The 20,388-nt window shown below is 39.5% G+C and overlaps 1 protein-coding gene across 1 annotated transcript; it reads right to left on the bottom strand.

Annotated features, from left to right (window-relative positions):
- Positions 1–236: 236 nt before the first annotated feature.
- On the bottom strand, positions 237–18,836 carry LOC137956226 (uncharacterized). Its single transcript, XM_068803612.1, has 8 exons — positions 18,394–18,836; positions 15,499–15,611; positions 13,719–13,824; positions 10,797–10,982; positions 10,029–10,523; positions 9,409–9,486; positions 9,062–9,141; positions 237–637 (listed from the first exon to the last, which is right to left on the bottom strand). The coding sequence occupies exons 2-7, from the start codon at positions 15,544–15,546 to the stop codon at positions 9,077–9,079; spliced, it is 978 nt and encodes a 325-aa protein (XP_068659713.1). The 5' UTR covers positions 15,547–15,611; positions 18,394–18,836; the 3' UTR covers positions 237–637; positions 9,062–9,076.
- Positions 18,837–20,388: the final 1,552 nt, after the last annotated feature.

The following is a 20,388-nucleotide window of genomic DNA, read 5'->3' as shown; positions in this document are numbered from 1 at the left end:
TTGGGTCAAAGGGTCAGATTTTACCGAACTCGAACCCTATTTCAACTTTAACCAACCTAATTAACTAATATACCTTTAAAAAAAATTATAATTATATATTTAAAAAAAGAAACTTTATTTTTGAGAGGTATTTTTATTATTCTATATCTAAAACCTCGGACCATCATCTTCCAAAAACCTAATAAGCATATGTTTTATTCATGGAAACACTACCTGGAGCCAACCCTCCACGGGAAAATTGCTGCATTTAGACGAAAAGTGGGTAGCACAGATACCCAACTAAAACTGGCTTTCTGAAGGAACAATACCTAACAAACGAATTCGTTCCGACTGTTAAATACCATTACCATTCTCGTAAAGCTTCACTGGGGTTTCCCACAAACCTGGCTAACGTTAAATGTACTACTTATCATTGCCGATATGAGACAAGCAGGTACGGTTTTATCTCGACTTACCAAAAGATAACTTTATGCAGTCCTCCACTACCATGCATGCTTCTTTACCACAATTTATTGCTTCATTGAAGTTCACACCCAAGTTTCACATTTCCTGCTATCTGATCTTTCAAGAATTTCCTTAGTCCAGCTTACAGCGTACTGCTATGTACAAACCTATTCTACCATCCAGCCGTGAGGGCCTGTAGCATGAAACATTAGAAAAAAAATAAGTAAAAAGAAACATAAAGTTTCTACACAACAAGACATCAAAGAGAAAAAAAAGGAAATAATAGTAGCAAATCTAAATATAATTTCGAGCCCACTTACAATAGTAGCTAAATGATGATTAGCCTATCAGGCCAGTGGCCCATCATCTACATCAATGGAGATGTATCATTCAAATTCTTGCAAATGGTGGGCCATTCAACTCACCAATTTAGTGTGGAAATGAGGAGAATTCACATCAAAAGCAAGAATGTTCGTAAGTATATGCAAAATGGGATCTAATACCTGTTTGTTAACCTTTTAAAAGAAACAGTAGCATCACAAGGTTAGGTACCTAACTGATATAAAGAAAGCTCCTGAAACAATTGAATGCAAAAAGCTAGGGATTTAAATGTAGCCCAGATTAATTTCGTCAAGCCCGATCCACCAAGGTTGAGCCTCTCAAGCAAATAAATTTCCACCATGTTTCTGTGCTCATGTCATTGGAGGGTCCAATCCATGATGGCTCTAAACACCTAATCAAATAGCCCTTCAATGTATAACTACTTTCAGTTTTGCATCAGGTGGGCCTCTCCGGAATTTGCTCTCTCCAGGGTTCAAACACAGTTTGTTCATAGTCTGATATATAGGTGGGCCTCTTAGTGCTTCTACCTGGAAACCTGTACTCCTGAGTAAACCAAGATGCACATTTCCGCATCATAAGTGTCTAGAAAATTAGATTCATTTTTAAAGTATCTTAGTGCCTTTCCAGGAGCATGACTTCAAAAGTACGTTGGAGTTCTGGTAGAATATTGAGTATGTGTTAAACCTATCTCCAGTGAAAAACTTCACCAGGAAACAAACGAACACTCTCTGGCAGGTGAGAAGGCAGCCAAAGAAGTGCCATCATAGGAGGGGAAGATATAAAGGAAACAGAGTCTCAAAAGAAATCAATCTAGAAAAGAAAAGATGAGGAGTAAGCTGTGGACCAAAGAAAGGAAAAAGGTCCAAAATAAGGGAAATGGATTTTGACCTCTCATGGCTGGAAAAGCATTGGCCGCAAAAAAAAAAACCTATTTTCCAAGGAAACTTCCGCATAGATTTGACCTTCAAGAAACAAAAGGTCACAAGCTAGAAATCCATTGCTAGTCAGTATTGACTTCTGGCTTTCCAAGAAAAAGCATTAACAATCACCAAATGTTAGGTTCCCAGAACATATGTTGAAAGCCCCAGAACTTGTGAATCACAAAATGTTAAACTGACAGAGCCATTCGAAACTAGGCTATTCCAACCTAGACTATTCCCTAGAATAGACCCCTAAGCACATATAAACCACTTCAAATGTTTTTTTATAACACTGACATTAAAAGTTGGAAGGGGAAGAATTCTAGAGTGATCTACTTTCTTGAAAGAACGTTTTCTTTGTTTTGGGGGGGTTAGTCGTGATGCAGAAAGTGGAGAACAAATAAAGTCAAATGAGATGTCCAACAATCATTAGGGATGTAAATGAACCGGATATTGAGATTCCAGATCAGTTCGTGTGCAGATATTAGAATTCTGAATATCAGGAAAATTATCCAAAGACAGTTATATAAATCTATCAGAAAATGTCCTAATAAAAAATCAAAATCCTATTTTTGAAAAGGTGATAATTTTATTGCAAACAAAAGGAAAACAGAAACTTCATTAAGGGAGACCTCCCCTTACAACACGAGATTGTAGGGAGGTTCCAAATTTAGCACAAGAGCAGCAATAGAAGTTGTTGATCAGGAAATATGAGACCAAGTACATGAAATAGAGGAAGCAAGTTCCAAAATATCCAAAAAAAAAATATTCCAATGGCGCCATGGGGGGCTCGAGGGAGAAAAGCACCAGCCAATCACTATTTTGGAGTCTCCCTTGACGATGAGGAGTCTGCTAAACCAGTCATGGAAAATGAGAAGGCTATGCAGAAGGGTAGAAAGCTTGGATCTCGTAGAATTAGTAACACCCAAAGGCCCAAAATATGAAATTAGGGGGGTGCCATCTGCATCACGGAACACACCACCAAAACCTCGCAAACTCCTAGATTGCCCATAACACTCCCATCGAAGTTGAATTCAAAAGATCCATGCGGTGGAGGCTGCCAACAAGCAACCGGGGGAAGCGAGTTGGGAGTGGACATCTGGGCAACCGCACGCCAGTTGGTGTGAAGAGGGGCGTTCTTCAAGCAATCAAATTCCTTTTTAGTGTGAAGCCATACAAATATGAGGCCAGTGGTGTAGCAAATAACTTCGTCAACAGTCATGTACTTGCCATTGAATCTTCGATTATTTCTTTCCCTCCAAAGACAATAAGGGATGTGGACAATACAAGCCAAGAGAAGAAGCTTACCCAATTTGGGGATGCGGACCCCAAAAGGGAAATTGCTCATCTCACCAAGCTCTCTTGGTAGACATAAATGAATACCCAATCTGCTAAGAAGAGGCTAGATTTGCCAGGCAAATGAGCAGTGGAGAAGAAGGTAACTCGCAATTTCCTCATCTGAGTTGCAAAAGAAGCAGAGAGGGCAAGGGGAGGAATTGCCATGTCTTTGGAAATTGTCAACGATAAGAATCTTGATAAGGCAGGTGCTCCAAACGAAGAATTTTACTTTGTAGGGAATCATGAGACTCCAAGCAGCAACAGTCATATGATCATCAGAAGATTGAGCCCAACCCATAAGATGCAAGCATACTGAGGCAAAAAAAAAAAAGCAATTTACTATCATCGAGAAGCCAAGTCTTGTCTTTCACGTGGTCCCGTATCTTAATAGAATTTAGGCCATCAACCAGATAGTGAAGGCTCCGTCATCTGTAAGCCCTCTCCTAAGATGGAGGTTCCAAGAACCATTCCTCCATGCTTCGACCACAATCAAATCTCAGCGAGTCGTGAGTTGCATAAGGGATTGAAAAAAATTGACGAGGGGGCCTTCCCCATTCCACCAATCTATCCAAAAATTCAGGTTGGAACCATCACCCACAAAAAAAGGGCTAGCATAGCAGAATATAGGGAAAAGGTGGAAAATTGATCACCAAATTGGTGATTGATGGTGACATCTGCCCTCCGTAATCCATCTCACCCCAGTTTTCCGAAGTTTGGCAATCACCTAGGCTTCCATGTGGTCTTGGAAGTGAAGTTAAGCTTCCAATGCCACTTAAGCAAGAGAACTTGTCCCATCTCTTTGGTGCGTTTTATTCTGAGACCGATAAGGTGCTTAGGCATGCAAACAATGTTCCAACTCACCAAAAGATACTTGAAGTCACTGTTGGCACCCCTCCATAAGAAACATTGCTTGATCAAGTCGATTCGACAACTAATGGAGGTAGGACGAGGTAAGAAGGAGAGGAAATTGTTTGGGATCTCGGCGATGCAAGAACTGAGAAGTGTAAGTCTTCCAACCTATGAAAGCAGTCTACCCTTCCAAGTGGAGATGCACCACTCAAACCACTCAATAACAAGGGGGCCCAAAGGCTCATCCTTGACCTGCTATCCGTTAGAGGGGGTCTGAGACAAGTAGAGAGAAGGGTCATGATGGTGCACCCAAGAGTATCAGCCATGCACTGAAGCATATCCAAATTCATATGCAGTCCAAAAACAATGGTTTTTCTCTAGTTGATCTTGTCTCGAAGTGAGCTCAAAGAGGCCAAAGAGAGCCTCGAGCCTATGGACCTGGTCAAAGGTGCCAACACCAAAGAAATAGTGTCGTTGGCAAATTGCAACAAAGGAATGTCAAACTCCTCCTGGTTGGCACCAGCCCTAAGTCATCCCAATCTTCTAGCTGAATAGATCATGGAAGATAAGTATTCAGCAACGAGATTGAAAATGGGGCACCCTACCAAATGCCTCTGGAACCCTTGAAGTATCCATAAATTGTGTTGTTGAGCAGGAGGGAATACGAAGCTGAGGAGATGCAACTACAAATCAAGAATCTCCATCGTTGATCAAAACACATACGCTTCATGATGTCGTCAAGAAGAGACCAATTAACCCGATCAAAATCCTTCTCAAAGTCAAGTTTGAGGACAAAACGAGGAAGACCGGATTTCATGAAATGGTCAAGAACTTCATGAGTGGCCATAGTTGAGTCCAAGATATCTCTTCCACGAACAAAGGCACTTTGCCCTAGGTGAGTGACCACAAGGAGGCCTGTCTTGAGCCTATGGGCAAGGAGATGGGCGATAATTTTGTAAGACCTTGACACAAGGCTGATCAGTCTGAAGTCACCCGGAAGCTTGACATAATGTTCCGAGTATCCTCATCGTATTAGCTTTGCTCATATTGTAGAGCTTTAATTAATTCATGAGCTCGGTCATCCGATTGCAGGAAAGAGAGCCTACTAGTTTCCAAATCAGCTGGAAAATTCACCTGGGTGCTAGATTCACCATGGCAATGATTTCTGGATGGATTACATCTACGCCTCCGGTATGTTGCCAATAGCGGTAGAGAGGATAGGCTAGAACATTCGAATTGAGTCTCAGCTATTGGAGGTCAGTTGGGCCGATTGAGGACAAAGGATGAGAACTCATTGTTGGAATGGATTTCAATTGGATAGGTTGGACAAAGGACGAGAGATGGGGTCCATTTTTTGCTTGGGTGGGGGTTGGGTTCGGGTCAAGAGCGAGGCCAAGGCTATGGCCGCCAATTGTTGAAGGACAATTCCTCCACGTCCAAATGCAGATGAGGGGAGGCCATGGGAAAGTTATATAATAAGGGGAGGTTGGGGACAATTGGGAGCTATTATGGATAAGGAGGGTAGATGAAAGGTAATTGCCGGTCAATGGGAGGGAGAGATTAGGAGATGAGGTGGTGAGGTTTTTGCTGAGGGGGGTTCCACGTGTGGGAGTCAAAGGTATGGTGTTGGGGGAAGCATGCGTTGGGATCGGTTCTGGGGGGGCAGGCATGTCAGTTGTGTCTGACATGAATCAGAAGCAATAGACTGACAGACATGGGGAGGGACACTTTTCAAATGCAAGGGTCTTTAGTTTGAATTTGAAATAAGGGAAGAGTGTTGCAGGCGTGTGAAGAGTGGCAGCAGCATTGAAGAATGAGTTGGTGTGTGGGTTGGGTGGGAATTTGGCCAGGTTGGGTGAGTCTCCCAGGAGTGAGTGAGCTAGATGAGGTCCTCCATGTGTCTGGCCTCTGGCAGTTGTTCTGCTTGATTCACTAAGTTCACCAAAGTCAACTCAGATCCAATATATAGTGTTCTCCACCATAAACTTTAGGAGAGATTATCCAATACATTGTTTATCAACATTGATGAGGATTCTAGCAATGTCCACTCGGATCATGCTAGCCGTGCTATCATCCAAGTGGATCAACGATCCAAACGCACTAGCAATATGCTCGAATACTTGCTCATCCCAGAGCTCAGGTGGCGGACCCTTGATTTGAAGCCATTGGCCAAAGACCTGATTGTAGGAGATGGGGTCCCAATCCTGGTTGGGAGTTTAGTAGCCATCCAGTGATTGCCAATGGATCAGAACTTGATAAGCCAGTCACCAGGTCCCAAGTATGAGCTTGGAGGGTGATAGTTCAGCTCAAGCTTATGGGCGAACAAAAAGGACACGTCTGCCCCATTGCAGCAGGAGACGTCCGTATTGGCGATGACAACAAACGCGAGTTTCTCCGAACCATTGCTAAGCAGATGGGGAGGGAGGGTGATGGTGGGGCGTTTGGAATATTCGGGAGTATTTGGTTGTGGGTTTTTCTTAGTGGTGGGTAGAGGGGAAGGGAGTGAGATGATGGGTGGGAGTGTTGATGGATTCCAGGTTATGGATTGGGTCGGTGGTTTGGATAGGAGGGAATGTGGTTGAGCTGTTGGAGTTGGGATTGCAGGCAGGTGGCAGGGGCAGTTGGAGGCTTCACTGGCAGCAAAGAAAACAGTCTCAATCAAAGTTTGAGTTGGTGGCTTCAAGGATGGAAATCTGCGCAATGGTGGTGCAACCTCTATACTGCACCATTCTGCATTCACTAGTATTCTCCCAGCGGACGGCAACAAAAGTGAAGCTCAGCAAGCCAGTACAAAGTTCCTTCTTCCTCAATTTGATTAGAGCCCAAAGATAGCTGTCATGAATTGATGAATAAATAATTCGCAAGCTGTTGTGAGGATGGAGATGAATGATCTCTTATCTCTATATCAAATAGTCACACAAATATAGGGATTGGCTTTCAAATCGTTCCTGACGATCGTGAGGACATTGTGACCATAGTAGAAGCAGAAATCTTCAAGGCTCAGAGGTGGTGAGTAGGGGTGGGTTCTGGTACAGGTTGGTATTTGACGAACAGTAGTCCATTCTCCTGCATCGTCTTTGAGTTCACTGGTCCTCGGATTGTCACGCTGAATGTCATTCCGTAGTGTCCTACTCTTGCTATTTGTGTCACGGCGATGATTCGAACACAGCTAGGTTCCTCTCGTCTATGCCGGTCTTCTTAATCGGAACAGTCGCTTGATATGTGTCTTCTTCGTACGTGTTGCCCTGTCTCCAACGGGTCATCACCCTCAGTTCTTCACTTGCTCCGTCTTCAAGATGCCTGCTAGTTGGTGCTCCTTTCATGGTCAGTCTTTCGGGTTGGTCTTCTTCCACGATCGCCAGCATGGTCGTAATTAGTGATGAGACTTTGAGATTCTGACTGTCACTGATTGTCACCATGCTAGAAAGATCAAGGAGAAGAGGAGATGATTATGGTTGTAGTAGAGATCAAGCAGTTTTTAGCAAGAGATGAAAAAGAAAGAGTTGCAATGACAAGGGCCCAAAGTTGGATGTTCTCAAGAAGGAAAAGAAAAACATGAATAATGACGGAAAAAGCAACAGAGCGATAGAAGAAACTAGAGAGACCTGAGAACCTAAAAGAGTTGGATCAAAAGAGAAGGGGAAGGGGAGAGAGAACTTGTCTAATGGTGCTCGAAAGGAAGAAGAAAATTTTCTTTCTAGAAACAAGGGTTTAAACGGCAGGAGGTAAAGTGAAAATGAAAGGATCAATCTGCAAGGCTTTAAGATTAAGACAAGAGGTTCCGGATCTGGATCTCTTGATTCTGGTTCTGTATCTGGAACTCTTAATTCCAGATCTGGATGTCCGATTAAGATCTGAAATTTCAGATCTTATCCGAAAATTCAAATTCAGATCTGGAGATTATCCAAACCTGTTTACACCCCTTAGAATCATCACTAAGGATATTTATTTTAATTGGAATCACCACTAATATGAATGCAACAATCTAACTGATATTGAAATACCACAATTTCACTTTATTTGCATTAAGGCATGTGATGTTTTCCAGTTTCCCCAGAAAATACACTCTCACAACAACATTTTACCGGTGCAAACACCAGAAAGCCCGTCTCTGAAAAGAAAGGGAGCACAAATTGGCTCGCTTTCCTGGAGCCAAGCATTGTTGATGCCTTTAAGTTTAAGCACAAGTTCCTCCCTTAAAACAAACAAGCGTAACTTACAAGATTTTATTTTTGACAAAATAACTTACAAGATCTGAATACAAAAGTTCTAACACAAGCAGCTAAATATTAGTGATAAAGATTATTTTCAGAATCAAGTTTTAAAAGAAATTTGGATTCTTTCAATTTGACGCCTCATTGTGAACTACAGCTAAATAATGGCTTAAGCTTTTAACTTATGGACACAATAAATTTGTTGGTAAAATGGCTTCAGCTTTTTTTCATTTTAATTAAAAAACATTATATCCTCCAAACTTCAGTGTCAGGACTATTGATGATATGGTGCAGCCTTTACAGTTTTTTTTTTTTTTTAAGTTTTTAATGACTTTTCAGACTCTTCTATGCTACTGAAATTCCAGATAGTACTCATCTCCTTTCACTTGTAATTTTTTGTTGTTTCTGCACTCAGTTTGTTCCTAATGCAATAATACTGTAACCCAAAGCTTTTGTGAGGCTGCTGCATCTTTTGCTTGTTTTTTATATAAATGAGCAGTTTTTTTAATCAATAAAAACGAAAATATGAGGAGATGACAGGGAGGAAACAGGTATAGAAAGCCAGACACCTCCATTGCTCAAGCAATATAAAATAAGCAAAAAAAAAAAAAGGATCCTCCAGCAGGGTTAACTAGAGACTAAAGTAGATTACTACAAAGACTTCGAACACCAATAAGCACTGGCCAAATTTCACTTATATACAGCATAAGCAGAATCTGCCCTCAAGGTTGGCACAAGTGCAGTAGAACAATCACTACGTAGAGAAGACAAGCAGTATCCTTCTCCTGATGCCAAATGATCACAGTGACATTTGTTTAAAGTCCTTTGACTGACAGACAATCAAAGGTAGACATATTTCCTCTTTAAATGATCACCCTAACTATTTTCATCGCGGAAGAAATTAAAATTTCAAAAATCGATACATCAAGAGCAATACTAACAAAGTGAACTAACCATTAAAAATTGATGTCAATCACTTCCAAAATCTTCTAAGCTTCTACCTTCTGATATGGTATCAAGTCGCCTGTTGTCTCCTGCAATTATAAAATAAAATCATATTAAGAGTAAGAGAGAATATCAAGCCAGCGGCAGCATTTTACATGTAAATATCACCACAAGTTTGCACCAGTTACCATACTATGCAAAGAAAAGCAATGGAGATGATTATACCAATTTTATAATGAAGAGAAAGTGATTCTGCATCTCATGAACAACTAATACTGATATAATAGCCAAGATAGACACATGTATCAAATTAAAAGAACATGCTCCTAACATGAACAGAATTTGAATATGTATACCTTGGCATTCCCTTCCAGGTGACTCAAGGAAATCATCAGTTGCTAGGAAGGGGGACCTAGAGTAACTCCCAAGTATATCTTCAAGTCAGATAAATTAAAATTATTAGTTAACTGCCATAGAATTGTCAAAATTGAAGAAGCCTCTGCTTTTTGGATCTCTTGTGATGATTAATCAGAAATGAACTTTTATAGAGGATTTTAGTTTGCAAACTAGTCCATATCATAAATTGATGTCTTTGAACTTCTACTTCAATGTAATGTGAAATTTTATATATTATGAACGAGAGGCCCTTTTTTATGGAATGTGTGAATATTATAAAAAGAAGAAAGAAAATACAGCCTATAGGGTGGAACCACCCTCCACAATAAAGTTTTGGAGGGAGATTCCCTGTTTAGTATGGGAGTCCACCAGGTGATTGGCAGATCTAGGGATGTGAACCCAATTACAATTAAGGGAGGATGAATGAGAAGATTAAAAAAGAAGAAGAAGAAGAAGAAGAAGAAGAAGAAGAAAAGAAAAAAGAGAGAGCAAGAGAGAACAGAGAAAGACTCCATTCAAAAAAAAAAAAAAAAAAAAAAAAAAAAAAAAAAAGGGAGAAAGAGAACAGAGAAAATCCCACCAGAACTTTGTGAGAAGTCGGCTGTCAAGTCTGAAAGGCTGAAATTGCGAGGAATCTGCCCCAAGAATCCAAAAGATGATGCATCTGCATCCAGGAGTGGTGGCTCATTCAGAGACTGTGTGTTAGACTCAGAGCCATTAAAAGATGTTACACAAAGGTCTCCAATTGTGGTGCGAGTATCAATGACATTCCCATCACGCTCATTCCATGTAAAAGCAGAACAGTTTGAATAGCCAGGCTCCGATTTGATTGCTGTCCCATTCATTCCATGAAGCACACCCATCTGTGAAGTCTGAGTAGGATGCATATTTGCCACAATATCCATCTTTGCAGCTAGGGCAGAGGCACCAGTAGTAGTCTGCATGTTTTGGTGCAGTGGTGGACCCCCATTCATAAGAGTGCTTGGAGAACAGCTTATCTGGTGGTGCACATTGCCAGGTGTAGATGCTTGTTGAACTGTAGGATCAGGAACAAAGCAAGACGGAGGTTGGTTCACTGCAGAAAAGAACTGATGTCAAAGTTACACTACTAGTAAAAATAATACTACTCAGGCCTGTAAATTGACATGACATAGAATTTTATAAGGTCTACAAGCTTGAAGCTCCAAATGAAACTCAGCCCTTTGACAAGTGTTTTCAACCAGGAGACTGCAACTATTTTTGAATCTGATGTTTCAAAAAGCTGAACATATAAAGTTGCTACCCAAAGCAGACAGCAGAGTCAGCCAGTAGGCTCACAAGAGTTCTACAAGATTAAGAGTAGTCATACAAGCTGAGGAATATGATGACCCATTAGAGACAGGTATAGGAGCAACTCCGGCTGGGCATATCTCGCGCATGAGCTCAATTTGTTGCTCAAGCAACTTATTGAAAATCATTATCTGGTGCTTCACCTTCAACCGGACATGATATGCCTTGAAAAATTCTCGATTCTCTTCCTCAAGCTTCTGCCAAACTGGAAGAAAAGTAAGATAATTATAAAAAAAAAAAAGAAAACATGCTTCAATTTAGTTAAAATTTCAGTAGCCTTACATAATTCCTCTGCTATTTATGAAATATATGATTAATTTTCATAGAAAAAGGTCTTAGTTTATCAATATCTTATAAAACAAGTATCAACCTATATCAGCCATTCATCAGAAATCCAAGTGAATAATGGCTTCAGTGTTTAATAAGGATATTTGTCAGCTTGGTTGCAAAAATCTGGCTTGGAAAACAAGGAGAGTTTTTTTTTTTTTTTTTTTTTTGAAAAATGCGTGAATGGACTATAAAAGGAGAAGGACAAGGAGACTTATTACTGCAGTTCTTCTATTATTCCATACAGGTAGGAACTAGTAATATTTTCCTGAAACTATCCACAAATGACTGCTGAAGAATCCAGATATTTGCATAAGCACATAGTAGTTACATCATTGTTTGATCATGGAGATTTTCCCAGCTTGAAAGAAAAATATTTAAATGACAAGGAAACATATCAATATTTCTTTAGTAGGTCACTTGTTGATATCAATATTTCTTTTTTGTTACTCTTTGACCGTCAAACTCAGAATTTTATATGGAATACTGCCTAGAAGAGAATTCTGACTTGTGATGAGCTTACAAAGAGAGGTCAGCTGGTGATTAACTCTCTTTGCAAATTATGCAATAAAGAAGAAGAAACGGCTAATCACTCTTTTGACACTGCAAGCTAAGCCAGCAAGTGAGAGGAGCTTTAAAATGCAAACTTTAGCACCAGTACCTGGTTTCCAAGAAGCCATGGAGAGTTTGTCAGTGAAAACTCCTGTCCCCCCTTTGGAGATCATCTCTATGGGCAGTAATATGGCAGCTATGGAAGGAAAGAAACACCAGAACTTTCCAATGTTCAGAAAGATCAATCCATGGTCTATTGAAGCATCCTTGAATTCAATCCTCTCATGGGAGCAAGCGTTAGAATCTCTCACCGTCTTCCTAGTTCTGTGATAAGAAGAAATTGGGGTGATATGGTGAAGTTTCAAGATGAGGTACCTGTCTAAATGATATCCTGGTCTCCCCCCTCCTGAGGATTTTCAAAAGGAATGTGGGACCAGTTGGAATTGGTGGAGTTATAAGGGTGAACAATGGCACCACTTAGCTGGCATACTCTAGGCCTGCTGAACACTCAAGGCTGACTCCCGTAGAATCCAAAGCACTCCTTACTGGGCTCAAGCTCTTCTCCAAAAAATTTCATCACCAGTTGTTATTGAAGGAGATTTGGCACTAGCCATCAATTGGATGTCAAAATAAGGTCCTCCATGGAGGTCATCACATGTATTTGATGAAATTATAGATATTAGCGGTATTATGAATATAATTTGATGGATTGGGCCTTTAGCTCAATGGCCACATGGAGGGGTTTCTGGCCTTAAGTTTAGGTCTTGGGTGTAGTACAACCTGTTCATATGTCAATTAAGAAAAAAAAAAAAAACTATGAATGTTATTTGGCAGTACATCATGCTGCAAACAGTGTCACAGATGACTTGGCAATGCTGGGAGTTTCCCTGACTACCCTTGTGGTAGGGAAGTCTCTCCTCACTCAAAGCTAAGGCTTGTCCACCTATTTTACATCGTTACATTATTTATATTTTAATGAAATACACCATAAGTTCAAAAAGTAACTCTTAAATAAATTAGTCTTACAAATTAACTCATCATATGATAAAGAAGTTAGATGAGCCAAACATCAGAATTTTAGGACGCTTGAGTTTCATGGTTGTTAAAAACTTCTTATTCCACTTTTGTTGTTCAAGAAAGAAGATATGCAGCAGAATGTTGAAGTTCATAATGGAATGGTGATCTTCAGTCTCCAGTTAGAATGCATCATTACTTTTTAAGATTCAAATCTATGCCTTTGGCTTACGCATTAGTGGTCCATGTCAAGCACCCAAGAGTAGAGGTGAACAGAGTCACCCTTAATGTTGCAGACAGGAACTAAACCGACCTGATATCTGAACTAGACAGACAAAATCTATGCTTTCAGCTCAGGCTTCAGACAGACAAAATCTATGCTTTCACCTCAGGCTTCAGTGCTCCATGTCAAGCAGCCAAGCGTAGGGCAAACAAAGTCACCATTAATGTTCTGGTAAGGAACTAAACCAAACTAATATTTGAACTATGACCAGAACAGGCCAATCTATCTATCACAAGATAAGGCTACTCAAATGTCTCAGGTTCCTTCAATAAAACATGAATTGTTATAGTAAAACCATCATCACATGCATAAGACATACATGATTCTGTTGGGAAAGTGAAAATTCGCATCATTTATGGGACAATTTTGTCAATTTGATGACAGTTTATGATATGTCTTTTGTGACATCTGTCACAGTCATGCTCATGCTAGTTCTCATACAAAATGTACTAAACAAGACATTTAGCATTGGTACTGAACACTTTCTTCAAATTCTATCACAGCTTTTACGGTTTTATATCTATGATATCTATTCTAGATCAAGTCTGTTAGATGGGACCCCACATCAATCATGAAATGCAAAATAAATAAAGAAACTGGCTGTTCTCTTAGTTGCAGGCCAACAACAATCACTGCGAACTACTGTAATTTAACAATGAAACATGTGTGGAACTCACATCATCCAAAGATATCTTAAGGGAATCTCCCTCACTATCTTCACCCAAAACGCAACTAATGATATTGAGAGAGAGTAAAAAAATTTACCTAGTTCAGTAAAACCAGGCTCTATTCTTGCTTGATCCAAGAGCGTCTCCACGACTTCTTTCTGGTTCATATAGAGTTGAAGACATCGTTCAATAAGATTTTGAACCTACAGTTATAATGTCAAAGACATAAGACGTCTGTATAGCAACAGCAATGGATGGCTTTCAGCAGCTCACGATGAGGAAAAACAGCATCTTTTAAAACTAAACAACCCATAAATTTAGACCATTAAACCATAAAATAGTAAAAAAAAAAAAAAAAACACATTAACACACATATAGGAAACTTATAGCAATAATAGATTTGTCAGTGCAAATTGATAGGAAAAATAAACAACTTGTCTTCTCTGTGGAATGATGAAAATGAACAAGAAAAAATGAGATGACATTACCAATCAAAAGAAGTCCAAACATTACACTAATAATTGGATAAGATCAAGTAAAAGATCAGAAAATAAACCTGGTCATGAAGAGTGATAACTCTTTGCCCATGTTTTTGTCCGTTTAATATTTGAAGGTACAGTACAAGAGGAAAATATAGTGACAGAAACAAAAGCAGAATAAGATGAAGCATGTATTAACAACAGAGGCAGCTGATGGCAAGGCCTCTCTCCAAAACCAAATTACATAGGCACTAATGGCGTTTGTTCTTGAAAGACTCATCATCCATTATACCAGCTTGACATTAGTAAGGCATTTCTCAATGAAACATGACAGAACAATCTATATGGAACAACCACCTACATTTGTACTGAGGAATATAATTTATACAAATTATAAAATATGGAAGCCTATTTATGGTTGAAAACAATCTCCTAGGACCTAGTCCAACAAATTCAGTACATAATGCCAAAGGTTTTAAGACAAGAGGTTGATCATTAGATATTTGCCGAGACTTCAGCAAAATTAGGCAATATATGAGGAAATATAATGACTATAAGTGATAATATTGAAACAAACAGACACATTAACCAAGATTTTCAGACTAAGACTGAAGTTGCTTGCAATACTTTAAACTGGCAAAATTTTTAAACCTGTGGAAATGGGACAGACAGAAGTTAAAAGGGGTTGCTATGTAATTTCTTTTCATCAAATCAAGTTATAAATAATAGAGAGTGTGCTTTCGGCTCAGGTTATTTTTCTCAGTCACTCTCACTATCTCCTTTCCTCTCTTCACTTGCATATCCTTCATTTCCCTTCCCTTCTTCAATTTCCTATAGCTAATACACTTATATCCCCTTTTTCTTTACTTGTTTTACTGAGTTTTATCAGAAACGAAGCTCTAGTTACCCAACATAGTTAAAAAACTATGGCAAGGAAAAGATGACAATAGCATAGCCACTATGACAATACCAAACAGTGATATAAGAAAGATACTTAACATATTTTGTTCCCTTTTCAATAAAAGTGGAAGTTGATCTCCATTGTCTTGTTGTCTTGATCAAACCCCCCTGCTAGTTGTTTGTTGTTAGCTTCTTGGGCTCTGGCCTTAATGAAATCGTCATTTTCAGGAAATAAAAAAAATAACTAACACAATCTGTTCCCTTTCCCTTCGAATTTTCATTTAAATTTTTTTCTTAGCCATGAACTCTTATTATCTACAGTAGTTTAATAGTAACAACAAAAACATGAAGTTCGATGCATAATCATTATGCCAGTACAAACTAATAACACAGGAAAGATAACTTGCAAGATCATACACATGAAAGCTACAAAGAGATCAAATGACCTTAAAATAATTAATACGTAAATTTAAAAGATAAGTTCAAAAGCTTCCTTACCAGCTGTATGTCTTGGCGTGAGACTCTTCTTACCTCACCACTGGACATTTTTCAAGAATCTATTCCTCAATTATTATATGCATGAGCACTGATAACAGCTGCTTGATCATATCCTGCAGAAACATCTCAGTGTCACCGTCAAGAATACAAGGGTGGAGTCAGAGCCCTCGATTCAACCAGCCAAGTCCCGAATTTGAGTCAACCCGGTCGTGTCAAGAGTTGACTCTGCAAGTAGGAAAACCATGCTCTAAACTGCCTTCCTAATGCCTTCCTCCTTTAATCTTTTTTTTTTTTTATGGGAAAGCTGAGAGAGATTTATTGAGACAAAGGGATGGAACAACAGATGCTGCTCCAAAATAAAAAGTAGACACCAAAGAATAGAATCAAATAGAAATCAAAGGAAAACAAGAAAATTGCAGAAATAAAACCAAAACATCAACTGCCAATCATGGGTGCTTTCTTCACTTCATGCTTCACCTCATGGGCTTAGGGGGGAGATGGAAACATTGGATAACTAGCTGTTTATCCTCAACCCATTTTTCTGTGTTGTTCATTATGGGGCATGTGGGTACTTCATCACCTCAAGAAGCCTCAGGCAAGGGGATCCAATCTCCCCACACCACTTCAACAATGTCGCTGAAGCCTTCCTGGCCTCTTCAAGTCAGCCATGGAAGTCCAATGGCTTAATCCTATTTTTGGAAACAGCAAACTGGATATTTCCTTGGTGCAATTTGCTGAAGACACCATTATCTCCGGGAAAGGGAACCCTGACCAGCTTCTTAACAAAAAAGCTCTTACACATATCTTCAAACTGAAGGCGCTTTTCAACTTCAACATTGACAGAACACTCTGGAGCAACTTGCTGCCATAGTAGGCTGTCATGCTGGCGCATTTCTCAGACTGAATCGACAAATCCCTCTGAAATACAGTCATCAAGAGGCTTCACTCCAGATTATCCACTTGGAAAGGCAGACATCTTTCTAAGACTGGAAGACTCGCTCTAATTCAGCCATCGGTATAGCCAACTGCATTGAAAAACTCATGAGAGAGTTCTTATGGAGGGGAGTTTCTGAACGATTCAAGCATCACCTCATCAATTGGAGAGACATTTGCAAAGCAAAGCATTCTGGTGGGCTCGGCATCAGACTTATCCAAAAAACCAATGTTGCCCTCCTTACCTAGTGGTGTTGGAGGCTAAACATGCAACCCTTTCCTTGGTGCAAGTTCGTCATAAAAAAGATGAACGGCACCCACAATTTCTGGTGGTTAGGCAAGGGGCATTCTAGGTGGCTCTCCCTCATCTGGCGCTTCATCTCCCACACCTTCCAGCACTGCAAGCCCAATGTCCTAACTGCTAGGAACGGTGGCAGGGTTCTCTTTTGGAGTGATCTCTGGGCAGCCAGTGCCCCCCTCCAACTTCGATTTCCTTGCTTATTCCACCTTGCTCTTAAGCTAACACATCACTCTCATTGAGGTAATTCAGAAAAAAAAAAAAAAAAAAAAACGACGAATGATCTCTGGGCAGCCAGTGCCCCCTCCAACTTCGATTTCCTTGCTTATTCCACCTTGCTCTTAAGCTAACACATCACTCTCACTGAGGTAATTTAGAACAAAAAAAAAAAAAAAAAACGACGAATGATGGTACTGATGAGGAAAAACCTTGCCCTAAGGATCTTCCCCAAACGAGACAAGTGCCCCCAGTCAGTGTCCAGACCAGAATTGTACACCTGAAAGACGTCCTTGAGGGGACGATATTGACTTGGGAGGAACTCTTTCCTTTTCTCTTTATTAATTTTATAGCAACTGCATCTTTCACAATTAAAAAAGTACTTTAGCAGGCAAGTGGTAAATGTATCATATACATCATTGATCATACCTGCCCTCCTCTAGAAAGATTTGCAGTCGTTGCCATAATCACAAAAATGGAAGTATGGAAACTGTTTGTTAGAAATGCAACAAGAATTGCTATAATAAGCAATGGATGCATGTAGATGGGTGAGCTACCAAGTCAGTTCAAATAGAAGTGAGTAACCTTGAGAAAAATTGGCCTACTTTGTGATCGGTTTGGTTCCTATTGGACCATTTGAAACATTTGAAGCCTACGGATTAAAACAGGGAGAAGGAAGGCTAAAAGAAGATAAAATTGATTGACAGCATATTTCTACATTTGGTTCACAGAAAATCTCGACATTTGGTTTTTGGGACATAGACATCCTATTCATTAGTGTATCTTCTCACAAAGTTTTGATCATTTTGCGCCTATTATTATGAGTAACTTGGTTTGTACTGGTTGGCAAGCAAAATCATCCATCCGTTGCACAAGAAGTAAACAGAAATATAATATTTCTTCTTTAGTCAATTATTACGGCTAATAAAAAATCAAGCATTACAGAAGAAAGGAAAGTGAGGGAAACTTCCCTATTCTTCTTCCTTTCTAGCTTAAGTGAAAATGAAGAAGCACTCGAGTCATAATGAAACTACTATAATTTATCTTTTTATAGTATTAAAAAAAAAGGTAGACAAAGATAGCCGTGGTTCAATCTTTAGCTTTAGTTCGAATCCATAAGCAGATCAATTTAAGAAACAAGCAAAGCGTGACAGTAATAGCATTTGACAATAGAGAGATGCCTTTAGGAAAGAGAAAAAAATATTAAAAGGTTTAAATCCATTAAAAATCACACTGAATGACATCGCTAAAGAGACAAGAGACAAGACACAAGAGGAAACTAGGGAACATGGCAACGAAAACCTACCTTGACCACAGAGGGAAGAAATATAAGCCCTAGAATATGCAAATTTTGGAATATGGAAGAAAGTGGAGGTGAAGTGTTTAGGAACTAATGAAACTTTATCACGAAAGATATAAGAACGAAAAAAAACAAAAAAACAAAATACCTGTAATTGCCGACCCGTGCAAAGAAGAGAAAATATTCAAACAGAAACACGCAGATCCATAGAGAGAAGAACGGCGGAGAAGATAGGACGAAGCTCAAGCAGATCACTGGCTAATCTCAACGAAAACACCCAACAATACATAAAACGAATATCGCTCGAAAAGTCAGCAAAGATCGCCTCGCACAGAAGAGATAATTAGAGTAGATCGCGGGGAGGAGGAAATCGAAGAAAAGAGAGAGTAATGGCGAGAAGAAAGCAAAGTAGAGGAAGAGAGGTAAAGGCGAGAAGGCAAAGAAGAAGTTGGAATGGAGAAAGAAGAAGAGCAGGTAGTAGCCGATGAAGAGCCAGGAGAGGGAAGCGCAAGGGTTCGTTCAAGAAAAATAAGAGGACGGGAAGAAAGTCGTTTGGAGGGGATACGTGGAGAACTTCTAGGGTGAGAAGCACGCCGGGATGGTTAGAGGTGAGTGGCACTTGAGAAGTATTGGAATTTAATACTTTTATATCGCGCATTCTAGTGTTTGGTTTTATCGTCCCTTGAACGAATAAAAGTGGGATATGGACAACGTTTGGAAGCACATGATAGTCAATGAAGAGATTAGGAAGGCGGCAAGACGTCCCTTGCAGTCGTGTGCAGCCATGACAAAACAGGAAGCGCGACAAGAGTTGCTATTCCTTTCTTGGTAGGAACAGAATGGAAACACATGTAGTGGACCGGTAAATAGATTAAAAAAAACAAAAAGGGAAATGGATCAAAGTGTTTTGTCCCCTTCTCAAATGTTGTGGCTCAACCCTGAAAAACTATTACATTAAAAAGGGTTTGTGAAAGAGAAAACCGAATGAAGTAATCGTTTGGTATAACGATGTAAAGCCATTAGAATTGTCTTAACTAATCCCTTGATTGTTAGTTGCAAAATAGGTGGATACTACTTTTTTCTAGTTGCAGGTACAGCCAGTATTGTACTAAACAAAGTCCAGCCAATCCTAGATTAAGATATTAATAAGCTGTAGGTTTGTTTAAGCAACATTAGCCATAGTTGATTGTTGCTCCTAACTCGGAAATCCATGGTCTCTTTTGAATTCCTAGAAAAACATATGAATTTGACTATTATTATTCCAAAAAATAGTTAGTGAAAAATGAGATAATGATCGAATTCTCCTTTTCACTAACTATTTTTAGGAATAATAATGATCAAATTCTTTTTTTTTCTTTTTTTCTATGGGGTTCCAAATAGACCCTAAAGCGTTTCACTTCCTTTATGACCTTCAGCCGCTACTCGAACCTTGTCTGCTTCATAAAATAACTATCAACTGCCTTTTCAGTTTCAGGTTCGTAAAAGCTACCCTTTGTGGAAAGAGTTGTGATGTAGGAAGAAAGAAAAATAGGAACGAACAAGACAAAATTTACGGTGGTTCTGCTATTCCTACGTCCACTGGAGCTAAGGGATAAATCTTCACTAATGATAATCAGAGTTATATAATCTTTATATAATATTAAACCCTAGAGGTATTTGTGTCGAAAAGACACAAATACCCATGTACAATAATACCCCCCAACCTTATATTATATGAGCCATATGCTCAACAATCTCTACCTTGGTGAATATTCACCCCTTAAAAAAAGAAAGCATAACTTAAGGACTCCACTTGGAACAATAGGTCGGGGGCCGTCTCTCATCTAGCAACTGGAGACATTTATCAAGTCCAAGAAGTATTTGAACTTATTTGTAGTAATAGGTTTTGTCAACATGTCTGTTGCATTCTCTTAAGTGTGAATTTTTTCGTGTAGTAGTTCACCTGATGAAATCAATTCTCTAATCTTGTGAAACCTCACGTCTATGTGTTTGGTCCTCGCATGATACACCTGGTTCTTTACTAAATAAATGGCACTCTGACTATCACAATGCAACTGAACTCCACCTTGTTGTACACCCAGCTCCTTGACCAACCCTGTAAGCCACAAAGCTTGCTTGGTAGCTGATGTGAAATTTAATTACA

This window comes from Aristolochia californica, unplaced genomic scaffold (assembly GCF_029961685.1).
Source record: "Aristolochia californica isolate CCGP_79_NKW_82.1479 unplaced genomic scaffold, dmAriCali1.0.hap1 SCAF_2, whole genome shotgun sequence".
In the NCBI taxonomy this organism is placed as follows: Eukaryota; Viridiplantae; Streptophyta; class Magnoliopsida; order Piperales; family Aristolochiaceae; genus Aristolochia; species Aristolochia californica.
The sequence above is the reverse complement of the archived record's forward strand: the minus strand, read 5'-3'. Positions and strand labels throughout refer to the sequence as shown.

What these genes read in the sequence shown, in the direction of transcription:
- LOC137956226 (XM_068803612.1), bottom strand. Translation starts at nt 15,546, where the DNA reads ATGTCCAGTGGTGAGGTAAGAAGAGTCTCACGCCAAGACATACAGCTG. An exon ending in GCCTGGTTTTACTGAACTAG is followed by an intron (nt 10,983 to 13,718) that starts GTAAATTTTTTT and finishes CTTTTCTTCCAG; the next exon opens with TTTGGCAGAAGCTTGAGGAA. An exon ending in ACCTGGAAGGGAATGCCAAG is followed by an intron (nt 9,142 to 9,408) that starts GTATACATATTC and finishes TTATAATTGCAG; the next exon opens with GAGACAACAGGCGACTTGAT.